The sequence below is a fragment of the Bufo gargarizans genome, chromosome 9 (assembly GCF_014858855.1).
Source record: "Bufo gargarizans isolate SCDJY-AF-19 chromosome 9, ASM1485885v1, whole genome shotgun sequence".
In the NCBI taxonomy this organism is placed as follows: Eukaryota; Metazoa; Chordata; class Amphibia; order Anura; family Bufonidae; genus Bufo; species Bufo gargarizans.
The window spans coordinates 22,600,643-22,617,412 of NC_058088.1; the positions used below are offsets into that span (position 1 = coordinate 22,600,643).

General features: G+C 46.5%; 1 protein-coding gene across 3 annotated transcripts; it reads left to right on the plus strand.

The window, feature by feature from the left end:
* Positions 1-91: 91 nt before the first annotated feature.
* CCDC105 (coiled-coil domain containing 105) lies at positions 92-12,161 on the plus strand. 3 transcript variants are annotated; one of them, XM_044268760.1, is made up of 9 exons: positions 111-143; positions 2,060-2,131; positions 5,226-5,668; positions 6,545-6,649; positions 6,889-7,021; positions 7,118-7,272; positions 7,908-8,003; positions 8,791-8,904; positions 11,886-12,161. In XM_044268760.1, exons 3-9 carry the CDS (start codon positions 5,243-5,245, stop codon positions 12,066-12,068), a joined length of 1,212 nt encoding a protein of 403 aa, XP_044124695.1. In that variant the 5' UTR covers positions 111-143; positions 2,060-2,131; positions 5,226-5,242; the 3' UTR covers positions 12,069-12,161. The 3 variants fall into 3 exon arrangements, with proteins under 3 accessions (XP_044124693.1, XP_044124695.1, XP_044124694.1); XM_044268759.1 differs by having other exon boundaries at positions 121-143; positions 2,060-2,114; XM_044268758.1 differs by lacking the exon at positions 2,060-2,131 and having other exon boundaries at positions 92-143.
* The last annotated feature ends 4,609 nt before the right edge of the window (positions 12,162-16,770 follow it).

Genomic DNA, 16,770 nt, shown 5'->3' on the forward strand with positions numbered 1-16,770 from the left:
TCAATAGGGAGAGAACATGAGACACTGTACATAGTAACTGTATCCTGAGAGACACACACACAGACTGCGAGAGACAGGGCGGAGAGACAGAGACTAACTAGTGTGACCCGCCGGATCAGAGCCATCTACACAGGACAAACTAGGTAAGAAGACGTGCGATATATTATATCCAGTGATACTCTGCAGACACCTCTATGACAAGACCAGGCGTAGACCGGACCTTTAGGTGACGGACATTACATTTATTGTTCTCTTCTTGTAGAGGATCATTCCTGCAGAAACCATTCTTCTCTGCATCTATCTAATATTCATCTATCTATCTAAAAGAAAAAAAAAAAGGAAAAGAATGGCAGCACCGGAACAAAGTAACCGAAAATAACAGAGGTGCAAGCCTAAGGCTAGGTCTACGCGACCACATTTGTTGCGCGACATTTTGTTGCACCAATGTCGCGCTGCGATTTTTATAATATAGTCGACATGCTGCGACTGCGACATGCGACAGTAGCAAAAAATCCATTCAAAATGCGTCGCAGTCGCATGTCACAGTGCGACGCCATAGACTACCAATATAAAAATTGTCGCGAGAGACATGTGGCAGTGTAGTTGTGCCCTATGTGTCGCGCGACATGTTATGTCATCGTGTAGACCTAGCCTAAAGGACTGGGACTATAGTCCAAATAATCAAAAAATATAAAAATTACCAGCACTCTCATAAAGTAAAAAGGTAAAAAAGAGGAGTTTTTTTTTCACCCATGTGGTCTTTTTTTTACCTTTTTACTTTATGAGAGTGCTGCAGATTTTTTATTTTCATCTCCTTATATAATATCAATCTCTCTATCTCATGTATCCAGCTCATATCTCTTGTGTCACTCTAATATTATTTGCGCCACTATCTGCGTCTTTTCCCCGCTCACGCCAGGTCTAATTTATCATATTCTACACCTGTTTTGGGTGTAAAAAATTGTCTAAATTTAAAGGGAACCTGTCATCTGGATTTTGTGTATAGAGCTGAGGACATGGGTTGCTAGATGGCCGCTAGCACATCCGCAATATCCGGTCCCTATAGCTCTGTGTGCTTTTATTGTGTAAAAAAACTGATTTGATACATATGCAAATTAACCTGAGATGAGTCCTGTATGTGAGAGGAGTCAGGGACAGGACTCATTTCAGGTTAATTTGCATATGTATCAAATCGATTTTTAAACACAATAAAAGCACACAGAGCTATGGAGACTGGGTATTGCGGATGTGCTGGCGGCCATCTAGCAACCCATGTCCTCAGCTCTATACACAAAATCCCGGTGACAGGTTCCCTTTAAGCCAACAAGGGAGCTGACGTAGATTTAGACCGGTAGTGGATGTGCCAAAGTTATGTGGAGGCCGGCGCCGCTCTTAATATAGGCCCCCCCATGTGTTTGAAACTATTTAAAAATAGTCGCATCTCCCAGTTTTTACGCCGCACTCGCCACTTTTCCTACAGGGGGCGTGGTAAGGTTGGGGAGGGGGCGTGGCCAGCAGCCGCCGCTAATTTATCTTCATTCATGCCAGTTTTCTGTCGCAAATGGAGCCAGAAATCTACGGTAGCTCTGATCTGATCTAGATTTCTGTTCAGGTGCACAGACTACTGGAGGATGTGCCTAATTTATGACGACACCTTTTTCTCATCCTCTGGCAGCGCCGGGGATATCAAGAACGGCGGGTCTTGATAAATCCGGCCTTGTGTGTCCATGTCCCATGTCCTTGTTGCCAATAGCAACCAATCACATCACAGCTTTCATTTTCCAAGAGCAGAATATAAATTGAAAGCTGTGCGTTGATTGGTTGCTATGGGCAACAAAAACAGCTTATCCTTTAGTTTCCGTAAATGTTCCCCTATACATTCCCTTCTAGTAAACAGAGCTCTGACAGGCCGATGAAGGATTACATACGGATCACTGTATTTACATCTTCACCCCATTTGGCAACCCATCACATGTGCATATTTGCCAACAGTCCCAAATTTGTGGAGACTGGTAGCCCCAATTTATAGTCCCTGCTCATCCTGACCCTGTGCCTGCAGATCGGGGGAGGACAGAAGAAGGAGAGGACGGAACGCACGGAGGTCTCGGCCATTTGTGAGTGCAAGCAAGAGGTTGGTGGTAGGAAGAAAGGATTACATCTGTGGAGGGCGTAGTCCTTGTTGAGAAAGAGAAGTTACCTGTTCCAAGGAGTGCAGGTCTGTGCATATTATACAAAGGGTTTATGTAAGCCCCGCCAAAAATAGGGTGATCTTGGATGGTTCCTGGGGCAGGTCTTTGTGCAAGCATGAATCATTTGTCAAACATATGGCTGTCATCTGTCGGGGGAGTTATTTTATGTCTGGCGTTATAAATGCTGTCCTCTGTCGGTGGAGTAACTTTACGTCTGGCTTTATAAGTGCTGTCCTCTGTCGGTGGAGTAACTTTACGTCTGGCTTTATAAATGTTATCTCTGTCGGTGGAGTAACTTTACGTCTGGCTTTATAAATGTTATCTCTGTCGGTGGACTAACTTTACGTCTGGCTTTATAAGTGCTGTCCTCTGTCGGTGGAGTTACTTTATGTCAAGCTTTATAAGTGCTGTCCTCTGTCGGTGGAGTAACTTTACGTCTGGCTTTATAAATGTTATCTCTGTTGGTGGAGTAACTTTACGTCTGGCTTTATAAATGTTATCTCTGTCGGTGGAGTAACTTTACGTCTGGCTTTATAAATGTTATCTCTGTTGGTGGAGTAACTTTACGTCTGGCTTTATAAGTGTTTCCTCTGTCGGTAGAGTAACTTTACATCTGGCTTTATAAGTGTTTCCTCTGTCGGTGGAGTAACTTTACATCTGGCTTTATAAGTGTTTCCTCTGTCGGTGGAGTAACTTTATGTCTGACTTTATAAGTATTTTTCCTTTGTCGGTAGAGTAACTTTACGTCTGGCTTTATAAGTGTTTCCTCTGTCGGTAGAGTAACTTTATGTCTGACTTTATAAGTGCTGTCCTCTTTCGTTGGTTACTTTACAAGAGCTTTCCCTTTGTCGGTGGAGTAACTTCACGTCTGGCCGATATCACTTTCATTGTGTTCTTGGCGCACTCCCAGTCTGGCTGCCTACTTATAACTATGGCCAAAGGATCTGACACGGGAGCAATGAGTCTAGACAGTATTTCACAAGATTGTCTGCAGACCAAGTATTAGTGTGCACAGGAGCGTAGCTAAAGAAAGGCTCGTGGGCCGAGGTGTAAAAGTACAGCTTGCCCCAACCCACTTATCTTCATCACTGCTGGCGGCAGCCTGCCCGTCACTGGAAATGATTCCTCTGTATCTCAGGAGAGGTGGGCGTCAGGGGATGTACTGCAGTAAAGGCGCTAGTCTCAGCAACTCTGGTCATTTAGGGCAGTGAAAAAGTTAAAGGGGTTTTTCAAGATTTTTTTATTTTTACTGATGACCTATCCTCAGGATCAGTATCCGATCGTGGGGGTCCAACACCCGGGAAAAAATGTTTTGAGAAGGCAGCGGCGCTGACAACCAAGCACATTGTATAGCGGCTATGCTAGGTATTGCAGCTTAGCCCCATTTATGTGTAAGGGGCTGAGCTGCTCCTAGGCCATGTTACTGACGAACAGGTTGTCACTGGCCTAGGAAAACCAGAATGGAGGTGACAGTGCTCACAGGAGCGCCACTGCATTCTGAGAAAGCTGAGCGGCGGGGGGTCCTGGGTGTCGGACCCCCACTGATCAGATACTCATGACCCATCCTGTGATTAGGTCATCAGTTAATTTTTTTTTTTTTTCGGAAAGCCCCTTTAACGACAATCTCGGGTAGTGAACCGGTTAATCTCAGTATGCCTGGCTGTTTAGGACAGTAAAGGAGATAATTCCAGTACTACTCATGGTCTTGGGCATTGAAGGTATTAATCCTAGTATTCTGGGTGGTCTTGGGCAGCGGAGGAGTTAATGTAAGGATACAGCAGTGAAAATGTTAATGGTGGTAAGGTAGTGAGGGGCTTTAACCCCAGTATCTGTTGTGGTCTACAGCAGTGAGGAGGTTAATGTAAGGATCTATGGTGGAGAGCAGTGGAAGGGATAATGGTACACACCTGGAGTCCAGCTGATACTTACCCCTCCCGGCATCTGTGTTGTCTTGCCTATAACTTCTGGTTTCCTCCATGCACTGATCATACAGAGGAGAGCACGGAGGGGACATGGAAGGCAACTGTGTGGTGAGGCGGCCTCTGTGCCTCATAGCTTAGGGGCCCATTCACATCTGTGACCAATATGGCTACGGCACTGGGTGCCAATATTCCATGATATTCCTAAGTGATCTGCAACCTAAGCCTGCTGGGAGTTGTAGTTTCCCTAAAGTTAAAGATCCAAAGGTGGCAGACTATTACTGAGATCCTGGAGAGGTAGGACAACCAATTATAACGTCTATTGATGGGCATTTACCCTTATAATAAGATTACAGTCTCTTTTATCACTCTGCAGGCCAAGGCCCTACCTACCAAACAGGTTGGACACGGGGCCCATGGTGGGGGAAGGGGTGGCTTGGCACTGAACTTGCTCCCCTGCTTGCCGTTTCACTGCCAACGAAGTTATCTGCAGCGAATACTAGGGAGAGCTTATTGCATACACACACATACAGCTCCCATTGAGTTCATTACCATCCACATTAGCTCCCCCTAGTGGTGACTGCATATAGCAAGAACTATACCATTTCTAGGACTTTAAGAAAGTTGCTTAAATGCAGAAAAGGGCATAAAATAAAAAGAAATAAGCATTACTCACCATTAATCCTCTGCCGCTTCCTCAGTCCCTACCGGTTCCGCATCAATCATTCATGTGAAAGATGCAGCCAATGATTGGCCTCAGAGGTGATACTTGCATGTTCAGCACATGATCGATGAGGCCAGTGATTAGTTGAGTGGTTGTGTCAAGAAGGACCAGATAGACCGGCAGAATGGGACAACAGGGGATTGGTAAGGGGAGTATGACTTATACTATTATTTTACACCATTTAAACCACTGAATGGGCTGGGCAAAACCTTTAACTTTAAATAAAAAATAGTCTGCGTACCTATGGCAGAGCTCTTAGTTGTGGCCCATTCAGAGGTCTCCTATGGGGCTCCATGATGAGAGATATTACTGTCAGATTCCTAATTCTGCATTCCTGAACTTTATACAAGATATTCTCTTTTGTGACCTGTTCATTTTATTTTTGTAATCCAGGACTCTCTGACCACCTCATGGCAGAAATCTCTGTGGGATCGGCCACCTGGCGAGATGCCTCTTATAAGACCATCTTCCTGGCAAAGGATCTTAGGATACCGCCATTTTCTTGTCTTCCTCTCAATGCAAGTACCAAAGATAAGATGAGATCAGAAGATGAGAAGACCCAGATGAAGAGTATCAGAAGAGATCACCCTACACCTCCGCCCTTCAACCGAGACCTAATTATCGACACATGCAATACTTACGCCCGCGGGTACATGAGAGAAACCCGAACCTCGATGTCCATTCTGAGACAAGCCTTGTGCGAGATGAACCACCATATCCATAGACTGCAAAAACAGAGGAGCACACTAGAAAGATCCCATGTTAATACTAGAAGAGACATCCTGACGAATAACGAGACTACTCATCTGCGTAGCACAAGGCCCATGAGCGAGAGGGTGAGAGATCAGTACTCAATCTACTGGATAAAGATGATGTCATATAATAGTCTATAATACGCGTCCCCTTTTTGTAGATTCAATAGGGATTATGGCTGGAGTTACTCTCTGAACATCAAACTTTCATGGAAAATCTGCTTTATCATTAGCACCGTAATCAGCAAATGTGCCTTAGCAGTATTATAGGTTGCACTGAAGAGCTCAGTGACTTCCAACATGGCATACCCATAGGATACCACCACACCAGTCAGTAAATCCTTGCTGTCCTGGTCACCAGTGATTGTAAAGTGAAAGCTCATAAAACGAGACCATTGAGGTTCTCACTGCTCACTGAGATGCAGACTGTCTCTGGAAGCAACTTGAGAATTACACATCTGATCATGGATGAGGTTTCGATGGTAGAGCAGTTGTATCCAATTCTGGAGATTCCCATGTACAATGCCAAGTGATGGCTGTAGTAGTGTAATATACATCTCCAATATTTACCTAACAGCATAATGGATGAGCCTAAATCCATAGAGACAAATCCCCTAAAACTTGCTCAAGTAGGAATATTTTCTCTGTCATGATATGGGGTGTAGGGAAGGTCCATACTGTTTATGGGCCTAGGAGAAGCCCATAAATAACATGGCCAGCATAGTCTATGGTCGTGGTGCACAAAGTCCTGACTTCCACCCAAGTTAAAATGATGTATAGCACCAACTGTCAGCCTGCCCTTATAATCCAACGACAGTGTCCAACCTAATGCTCTCCTAGCTGAACAGATCCCTAGAGAAGTCCCAAAATCTAAACTATAAGATGCATAAAACAGATCTTGGCTTCATAGATGTGGGAGACTTTTTTAGTAGTCTGTCACTAACGCTTCTTTGCTTTCAGTATCCTGATAAAGTTGATAATCTTTTACAAGAAGAGAAGAAAGGCCTTCATGACCTGAAGAGACATTCGGAGAATCAGCTACATCAAATCTCGAGGCAGCTCCAGGTCACTCTATACGTGGAATTTATTCTCAGTAGGATTTGCTTATTTGTTGTCCACTTCCATCATATGTCTTCCCTCTAGGTTTTAATAGATGGTTACGGAGTAATTCTTGCTTCTTGGTGGTCAGGTAGTATAGTCTTTGTATGGACACCAAGATGTTTCGCATTATAGGCTTTGTATTGTTTGGTCCTCATAGTATTGACCCTTCTTGCATATGACTCTATTTTCTTCCGGTCTTTCAGGTTCTCTACTCACACCGTCAGAAGCTCCTAGATTTTTCTAAAGAAAAGGGACGGGTCTTGGACATTATCGGTGAGAACGCCCGATGTCGAGAGCAAGTTGGTGGAAATAAGCTGCTGGGTCCTGAAAACTCAGGTACCGGGATGCACATTGAAAAAGGAAACCAAGAAATAAATTTTTTATGACTTTCTCTATGTTTAATGTTTTTTCTTTACCGCTATCCTTAAATAGATTGTCAGGTGGCTATCAGCAATGCTCTTGTCACATCTGAAAAATTCCGAAACACGCACCCTCCTAACTGGCAGAAACCGGAGGACCGACGAGAGCTGAAAGAAACTGTGACCCAAGCGCTGTGCAAGAAGGCGGAGGAGAGCGCCCGCATCTGGGTAACATGATGTGCAGTAATGTGAACCATCAGTGTCCATACAAGTCAAACAAGTATGCTGCTAGATCCCTTCTGACCCTTCTACTCCCATTTTTGGTGCTTGCACTCCTATTTTATGGTTGGGCACAATCTTACTACTTCATAAGATACAAGGTCCCCTCTGTGCTGCACAGAACAACTACCGGTTACCACAGCTATTATATTTGTGAAGTCATCAATACAGGAACCGATTCAAGAGAACATGTATGTCCAAAACGACCCTGACAAACCCCTTCACCAACCCAAACCACCGTAAACATTAGAGAGGTGGGTTTTTAGATAATAACCCATAACCACAATGGATCATAAATGTCAATCCCTTCCCCAACACAGACCTTAAGAGATACCAGGTATTAGCCAGTAAACCACTCTAGACCACCAGGCATATTAAAAGAATACCATCACTGAACCCTAGATCCCCCTATGTAAAAATGTCTAAAAAGTGAGTATACTGGGAGGGCATCTTATCATCTACTGTATGTTGCGGGCACCAATGCACTTGGAAACCCCCTTTGAAGTCCTGTAAATACATAATAATGTAGATGAAATGGACAGCAATCCCCAGCCATTAGAAATGCTCTTGACTTTGTATTTTAGGAGGATTTAACATTGACTTCTGGAGATGTGAAGAACATGATGCAAAGGCAGCAGAGAATTCACGATGAGATGGAGGCCGGTTACCAGTTACAGCTGGTTAGTATCCATGCCCAACTCCCCATTATCACAGCAGTCTGGGTGTGGGGTATTAAATGGAACCCGTCACTTGGTTTGGGTCCCTTAAACCACCAACATGCCATTATGGAGCTGGGGTTTAGGATCCCAAACCTATCTGGACCTGCAAAGTTCAGTAAATGAAGAACTGGAAGAGGAGCCTGGGTCTCATCTTTAGCAGCATCAGATGCATGCACATAAGGCCGAGTGGAGTACACCTCAGGTCACTGCGCATGCCCTACACTTCGGGAGCGCGCACAGTGAAGCTTGGTGTACCTTCCTCACCTTTATCAGTGTAATGAACATGTACCCAATCCCACAGCACCTGCATCTATCAGACATGTATGCTATATCTTGTGAATCAATGTTTGAGATTGGAATACTCCTTTAATTGGTGGCATATTGCTCGGACCCGCACCTATCTCTAGAACGGGGCCCCAAAGTGAACGAGTGCACACCGTGGCGAGCTCTAAATTCACTTCTATGGGAGTTCCAGAAACGGCTGACCGTGCTAGGTGGGACCTGCTCCTGTCTGACATTGGTGGCATATCCTAGCATAATGCACCCAATGTAACCCTTTAATCTAAGATATTTTTAACATTATATGATGATTTTTTTAAAATCTTGCAGCAGCAGAGTGAAATAGGTGGAAAAATCGTGAGAGTACATTGTACCCTCTGTTATAGTCAATGGGGTGTTACGGAAATAGTGAGCGCGCTTACAAGAAATGCAGACTGAGTTCGTAGTTACTTTTTGTCCACATTTATAGGGCCCTGTCTCCAGCCTGGATCTCTCCACACGAGAACGTTTAGATCGTCCATTAGTGAGAGTCCTTCAGAGGCATCCTGGAACCCAGCTCCCAGAGAGCACGCTCATCATACAGGTACAGTACGGCCTATTAAAGGGATCTGCCCTGCCTTATATTAAACAGAAAACCCCTTTAATATTCTTCATAAAAATTGGATTGTGCCTAGATCTTGTAAAATGTGCCAAACATCTAGTTTAAAAAAAATCCACAACACCTAGCCCGACCATAGGAGGGTCTGAGATGGAAAGGGGTGTGGCTTAGTGAGAAAAGGGCGTGGCCTAACATGCAATATTTTTAATGAAAACTGCATCTAAACCTTGGCGTAAAAGTCTATCCATATGTCCATAAGATGGCCACACATTTGCTAAATAATGGCCAAACGTGATGATTTCAATGGAGTCAGTCGATCAGCTAAAGTACATGGGTCAGATGAGGGTGGACATGTTAGAACTTTTCTATTTTCAAGGGAGATCGAGATTACTTGCATGGCCGGGGCGGGGGGGGGGGGGGGGGGGGGGATCAGAAGGAATAGAGTCCACCTGACCACCTCCTTAGTGTCACGTGCCGGATGTCCCCAGGAGGACCTCCAGGATGACATACGAGCTGGACAAGGCAAAACAGGCAAGTGACCACTGAACACATAACCATACAAAGGAACCAGTACACGTGACAATGATATAAATAGAAGACCTCAATGTACTGCACCAGATCAGTGGGTGAGAATCCAATGCGCCACTGACTAGCAATACTCTAGAGGGGTGTAACTAAGCAACACCAGGTCTTCACTAGCGCCTCTGGTGGTGAGGATAGACTTCAGCCATGGTAGTTGCCAGGGGCTACTCTAGAGCGTAAACCAAGTCAGTGGCAGCAGGAGCCGGCGGCAAGGAGATACCAGACAAGGTACCGACAGTATATGAGCAAGGCATGGCATGGTACAAAACAGACATAGAGACAGACAAGGCATAGCAGGGCAGAGAATGGGCATTCCCCCTCCGGGGAACACAGGAACCCTCCTCTGAAGGTGGACATGGACTGACAAGAACAGAAGCAGACATGAATGGAATACCAGAAGCAGTAAGGACTGCCAGACAGACAATAACAGGAACATGGAACAGACATGGACAGGAACAGACGCAGATAAGCCATGCTAAGCTATCAGACACAGTTACGCACTGCTAGGCGAACAAATACAGGACAGAAACAAAGCATGGTACAAGGCATAGCATGGTACAGGACAGAAGACAACAATGCAGAACCAGGCGGCACATATGGAGACGTAGATGGCCGGCCCCTTTGAGTCAGCAGCAAAGGGCAAAACCTGGCAAACATAGACAGACCTAACAGAGCATAAGGGTGAAACACCCACAAGACATGGCAACGACAGACTGACTAAGGCTACTTTCACACTCGCGTTTGGTGCAGATCCATCATGGATCTGCACAAATGCATCCGTTCAGATAATACAACCGTCTGCATCCGTTCAGAACGGATCCATTTCTATTATCTTCAACATAGCCAAAACAGATCCGTCTTGAACACCATTGAAAGTCAATGGGGGACGTTTCCGTTTTCTATTGTGTCAGTGAAAACGGATCCGTCCCCATTGACTTACATTGTCAGAACGGATCCGTTTGGCTCAGTTTCATCAGACAGACACCAAAACGCTGCAAGCAGCATTTTGGTGTCCGCCTCCAAAGTGGAATGGAGACTGAATGGAGGCAAACTGATGCATTCTGAACGGATCCTTATCCATTCAGAATGCATTAGGGCAATACTGATCCGTTTTGGACCGCTTGTGAGAGCCCTGAACGGATCTGACAAACGGAAACCAAAACGCCAGTGTGAAAGTAGCCTACGACTGATCTCAACACTCCACACTCAAAGGCAGAATTAGCAGCCTAACGAGCGCACCTGAAAGTAAACGCCGAGGAACTGAATCGGGGAGGTTAACCCCAGCAGAACCAAAACAGGGAGGTACCAAATCAGGTCAGGTGTAACCATAAACCGCAGCCTACTTAGCTGCGACCCAGGACTTAGCCCCTAGCAACCAGCATGCACGGAACACCGCAGCCTACCTAGCTGCAATGCAGGACTTCCAGCATGCACGGAACACCGCAGCCAAGTACGCAAGAGCGCAACAGACCTGAATACCCACAGGGAGACAATACAGCCAAAGGGGGGTACATGCACACACACGGGCAGGAACACACAAGATACCGCAGCCAGCACGCAGCGAAAAGCAACCAGCCTGCATGGAACACTGCAGCCAGTACACAAAAGGGGTGCAGCCAGCCTGCACGGAAATCCACGTCACGGTGAACCGCACCGTGACACTTAGGCTGTCTTCACATCACATCAGACATCTACCTTGGCAGTATTGACCAATGTACGCCTCCAATGAATGATCCCGACCTATGCATACACTGGTATACGTCACCTGTTGACTCCTGCGATTGGTAGTTTTTTTTGGTGGTAAGTCTCTGCATAGAAGAGCATAGTCAGCTACGCTTTTCTAGACATAAGTAGTGGCCAACAGTCCTGAATTTCCAGGGATTGCACCTAATTTTCAGAAACAATCCCGGCAAATTCAGGATGTCTTAGGCCAAAAATAAATTAAAAATGAGCAGGGTTTACGTGAGCCACACCCATAGGTGGGAGATCCAAGGCTGGTTTGAGGCATTCCTGAGTGAGGGCTTTAAGAAGAACGTTGGTCAGTATGTACATACCGACGTACACCAGCCCAATGGAGGCTAATAGGACGCTCTTTTGGCTTCTGTCAGAATGAGCTCCTACGGATACACTTGACGCATGTAATCAGGGCTTTCCTGAGATCAATAAAAACGAAGGGCTCAATATACAATGTGAACAGAGCCTTACCGGACATATGGAGGACTCCGTTATCATGGAGCTGACAGATGTTCTGAGCACCTTTATACTATATGGGGATATCTCCCTACACTTTTTGGAATATCATTATCGATGCAGCGGACGTCCCACTTCCTACTGCACTTGGGATCACATTAACCCCTTGTTTTCCTGCCGTCCTGCTCTCTTAGGGCACCGTGTCCTTGCAGAAGTCTCTCGATAAGAACCGTGATAGAATTGGCCTCTTACATTACACCCAGTCAACCTTAAAGAACGATCAGGAGAACAAGCTGCGAGGAGAGAGCATCGACCGTGAGGCTGCGAGACTGCGGGTGAGGAGCGCCAAGGGCCGAAGAGAGAGGCTGTGCCTATGAGAGGGGCAATGCCAGACAAAAACTAAACGCTGGGAGCAGGCTGTATAAGAGTGCCGGTGATATCTACCCGGTGCACGATGAGCGAGAAGTCAATAAAAGTCATCTCTAGGTTTGTGTCATGTACTGAATGATCACAGGAACTTGTCAATCAATGCATTAACAAAAAGAAAAACAGATGACCTAGTGATTTGTGTATTTTTCATCTGGCCGACCTCTTCTGTAAAGCAGGACCTGTCGTCAATCGCCAAACCGCAGCGGCTCCGGAAGCTGAAACACCCGGCAAGAGAAAGCAGCGGCCACTGCAGGAGAAATGTGGTACTGCATGGCGTCCATTCAAAATAAATAAATGCTCCATGCACAAGGTTTTCTTCTGGAATCTTCTGCGATGGTCACTGCAGAAGCTCGCCAAGTGCACGCTTCCCTGTAGAAAGTATAAACCTTAGCCTACTTTCACACTAGCGTTTCTATTTTCCGGTATTGAAATCCGTCATTTTTTTTTATTCTGGTGCGCACAAATGAGGCATTATTCTAACTGGGGAGCACTAATGGGGGCATTATTTTTAGTGGGGGACATTATTAAAGAGCTATTCCCATATGCCCCATTGTCTGATACACAGAGAACGGAGCCCTAAAAAGTGCGCAGCTGCCCTCCATTCATTTCTATGGGGCCGTCGAAAATAGCGCTGGCTCAGCTATTTCCGTCGGCCCCATAGAAATGAATGGGAGCTGTGGCCATGCAAGTGCGGTGCGCTCCCCTTCACTTCTATAGGGAGAGCACTTGGTGGTGGCCGGACCTGGGGAAACCTGGAGTCCTCCAGCCACCACCTTCCCTGCTGCGTTCTCGATATAGGTGCGGGTACCAGCGGAGGGCCCTAATGGGGGCATTTCTATTACTAGGGGCAGTATTAATTTTGGGGGGCGCTAATGGGTGCATTACTATTATTGGGGACAATAATGGGGGCATTAATATTACTGGGGGCCACAGTACGACAGAGACTTAAAGGGGTTCTGCACTTAGTTTAAACTGATGATCTATCCTCTGGATAGATCATCAGCATTTGATCGGCAGGGGTCCAACACCCGGGACCCCCGCCGATCAGCTGTTTGAGATGGCCGCGGCTTTCCAGCAGCGCTGCGGCCTTCTCACTGTTTAATGCTGGCCCAGTGACTGGTATCACTGGCCTGGGCGCGGCTAAGCTCCATTCAAGTGAACTGAGCATAGCCCCGCCACGCTAGTTGATACTAGTTGTGACGTCACTGGGCCAGCAGTAAACAGTGAGAAGGCCGCGGCGCTGCTGGAACGCCGCAGCCTTCTCAAACAGCTGATCGGCGGGGGTCCCGGATGTCGGACCCCTGCCAATCAGATGCTGATGATCTATCTAGAGGATAGATCATCAGTTTAAACAAACTGCAGAACCCCTTTAATATAAATGAAAATAAAATAATTAACCCCAGCAAAACCAAAACGGGGAGGTACCAAATCAGGTCAGGTGCAACCATAAACCGCAGCCTACTTAGCTGCGATGCAGGACTTAGCCCCTAGCAACCAGCATGCACGGAACACCGCAGCCAAGTACGCAAGAGTGCAACAGACCTGAATACCCACAGGGAGACAATACAGCCAAATGGGGGTACATGCACACACATGGGCAGGAACACACAAGATACCGCAGCCAGCACGCAGCGAAAAGCAACCAGCCTGCATGGAACACCGCAGCCAGTACACAAAAGGGGTGCAGCCAGCCTGCACGGAAATCCACGTCACGGTGAACCGCACCGTGACACTTAGGCTCTCATCACATCACATCTGAGCCTCCCATCAGACATCTACCTTGGCAGTATTGACCAACGTACGCCTCCAATGAATGATCCCGACCTATGCATACACTGGTATACGTCACCTGTTGACTCCTGCGATTGGTAGGTTTTTTTGGTGGGAAGTCTCTGCATAGAAGAGCATAGTCAGCTACGCTTTTCTAGGCATAAGTAGCGGCCAACCGTCCTGAACTTTCAGGGATTGCAACTAATTTTCAGAAACAATCCCGGCAAATTCAGGCTGTCTTGGGACAATTTTTTTGTTTTAAATGAGCAGGGTTTACGTGAGCCACACCCATAGGTGGGAGATCCAAGGCTGGTTTGAGGCAGCCCTGGTTAGGGGCTTAAATGCCCTTAATTTATCAAGAAGAACGTTGGTCAGTATGTACATACCGACGTATACCAGCCCAGTGGAGGCCAATAGGACGCTCTTTTGGCTTCTGTCAGAATGAGCTCCTACGGATACACTTGACGCATGTAATGAGGGCTTTCCTGAGATCAATAAAAACGAAGGGCTCAATATACAATGTGAACAGAGCCTTACCGGACATATGGAGGACTCCGTTATCATGGAGCTGACAGATGTTCTGAGCACCTTTATACTATATGGGGATATCTCCCTACACTTTTTGGAATATCATTATCGATGCAGCGGATGTCCCACTTCCTACTGCACTTGGGATCACATTAACCCCTTGTTTACCTCCGCCGATCAGCTGTTTGAGAAGGCTGCGGTGCTCCAGCAGCGCTGCAGCCTTCTCACTGTTTACTGCTGGCCCAGTGATGTCACGACTGGTATTAACTGGCCTGGGCGGGGCTAAGCTCCATTCAAGTGAACAGAGCTTAGCCCCGCCCAGGCCAGTGATACTAGTTGTGACGTCACTGGGCCTGCGGTAAACAGTGAGAAGGCCGCGGCGCTGCTGGAGCACCGCTGCCTTCTCAAACAGCTGATCGGCGGGGGTCCCGGGTGTTGGACCCCCGCTGATCAGATGCTGATGATCTAGCCAGAGGATAGATCATCAGTTTAAAAAAACTGCAGAACCCCTTTAACATCCTGTGTTAAGCCACGCCCCCACAACCAGCCCTTTGGGGTGTGGCTTAACTTGGCCGGTATTTTTTGTTTCGAAAAGTGCAGGATTCCCCTGCATAACGGAAATGGAACGGATCCGTTTTGCAGCCTATAGACTTCTATTATGACGCATTCCGTATTTTGCGGAACGGAACAGCTGGCCCTTCATAGAACAGTCCTATCCTTGTCCGTAATGTGGACAATAATAGGACATGCACTACTTTTTTGCGGACAAACGGAATGCACACATAGTGATTTTGTTTTTTTTTGCGGACCCATTGAAGTGAATGGTTCCGCATATGGTCTGCAAAAAAACCGGAACGGAAACGGAAAATAAATATGTTCGTGTGCATGAGCCCTCACTGTTATTTTGTAGTAAAAAGGTCACAGAGAGGCACGGAGCATTAACATCTCTTCTGTCCGGAACGAGGCTGGGTTCTCTTTCACGCAGCGGATTTCACGCACGGGATCTGCTCGTGTGAAAGAGCCCTAAGAGAAGGATATTTTTGGCCTATTTTTGGATAGCTGGTATTCAGTGGCTGTTAAATAAACAGACATGTGAATAGCCCTAATAACTGTGTGACGGCCATTATTAACGTTTGTGTGACTGTAGCCTTAAGGAACAATTAGCACCGGACATAAATATAAATAAAAAATCAATAAATGCAAAAATGTTAGCATTCTAAAGGGGTGAGTCTCCATGACAATTCTCCCTGTCCTGTGTTGAGAAATCAGAGCCAGTTCAGATACATTAGTCGCACGACTACACACCAATAAGGCCAGACACACAAGAGCGAGCTCAATGCGAGGAGCTCAGTGACAGGTCCCGTTCCGCTCCTCTGACAGGATCACACAGCATTATACTGATTTATAATGCGGTGTGACGCTGATAGGCCTGGAATCTACCACACCGACAGCACTATACCCGTATAATCGCATACTTACCAACATTTCAGTTGGTAAAATCGGGGCATATCAGGAATGCCCCAAACCCATCCGGAAAAAATCCAGTTGTGGGCAGAGTTTGATCGTGACAGCTCGAATTTGCTGGGACTGTCTCTGAAAATCAGGTACAGTCCCAGCAAATTCGGGAAAGTTGGAAACGATATCATTCAATAGATGCCAGGTCTCGCTGAGACACACAGCATTATAAATCAGTATAACGCTGAGCGATCCTGTCAGACGAGCAGAGCGGGACCTCACGCTGCCACACGCTGCCAGTTTCTTGCATTGAACTTGTTGGTGTGTCTCTGGCCAAAGTCTGGGGCTACACAACTTCCATCACACGACAAGAAGACTAAAATTTTACACCATAACGTGGACAGTGAGAATGGTGGACGTGGTCTGAATGTGCTGGACTTTGCCTCAGGTCACATGCCATTGACTTCAATGTAAGCTGCAGAAGCTATAAATCCGTGGCAGCGCATCAAAGGGTGTTATTTGCAACTCATAAATCATATGCAATTTGCACCCAAATCACATAACATACATTTTTGGGGGTTATGCAATAAAAATGGCAGTGTAGCCTTAGCCCAACTGTAATTAGGTGTGAGTGTTCACAGCGTCAGGGTATTAATAAAGTTGATTGACTGCCGAGTCAAGATGGCTCATGTCACATGTCAGCAGCTCTACCGTACACCACGCCGTTGCGCCAGCAGTTAACATGGCACCCTTCTCCTTCAGCGCATGCTCCAAGCTTACCTTGCCCTTTTAGGCAATGGTGACCGGAAGTGACGTCAAAGGCGTCGCCCTCAGTAAAGATGGCGCCTCCGTTCCTACGTCTGCCTTTTACAGCATGGGCGCGTTCACCTAAGGTGA

Coding starts and splice junctions, on each gene's coding strand:
- CCDC105 (XM_044268758.1), top strand. CDS start 5,243: ATGGCAGAAATCTCTGTGGGATCGGCCACCTGGCGAGATGCCTCTTAT. Junction 8,004..8,790: donor CCGGTTACCAGTTACAGCTG/GTTAGTATCCAT, acceptor CCACATTTATAG/GGCCCTGTCTCCAGCCTGGA. Junction 8,905..11,885: donor AGAGCACGCTCATCATACAG/GTACAGTACGGC, acceptor CTGCTCTCTTAG/GGCACCGTGTCCTTGCAGAA.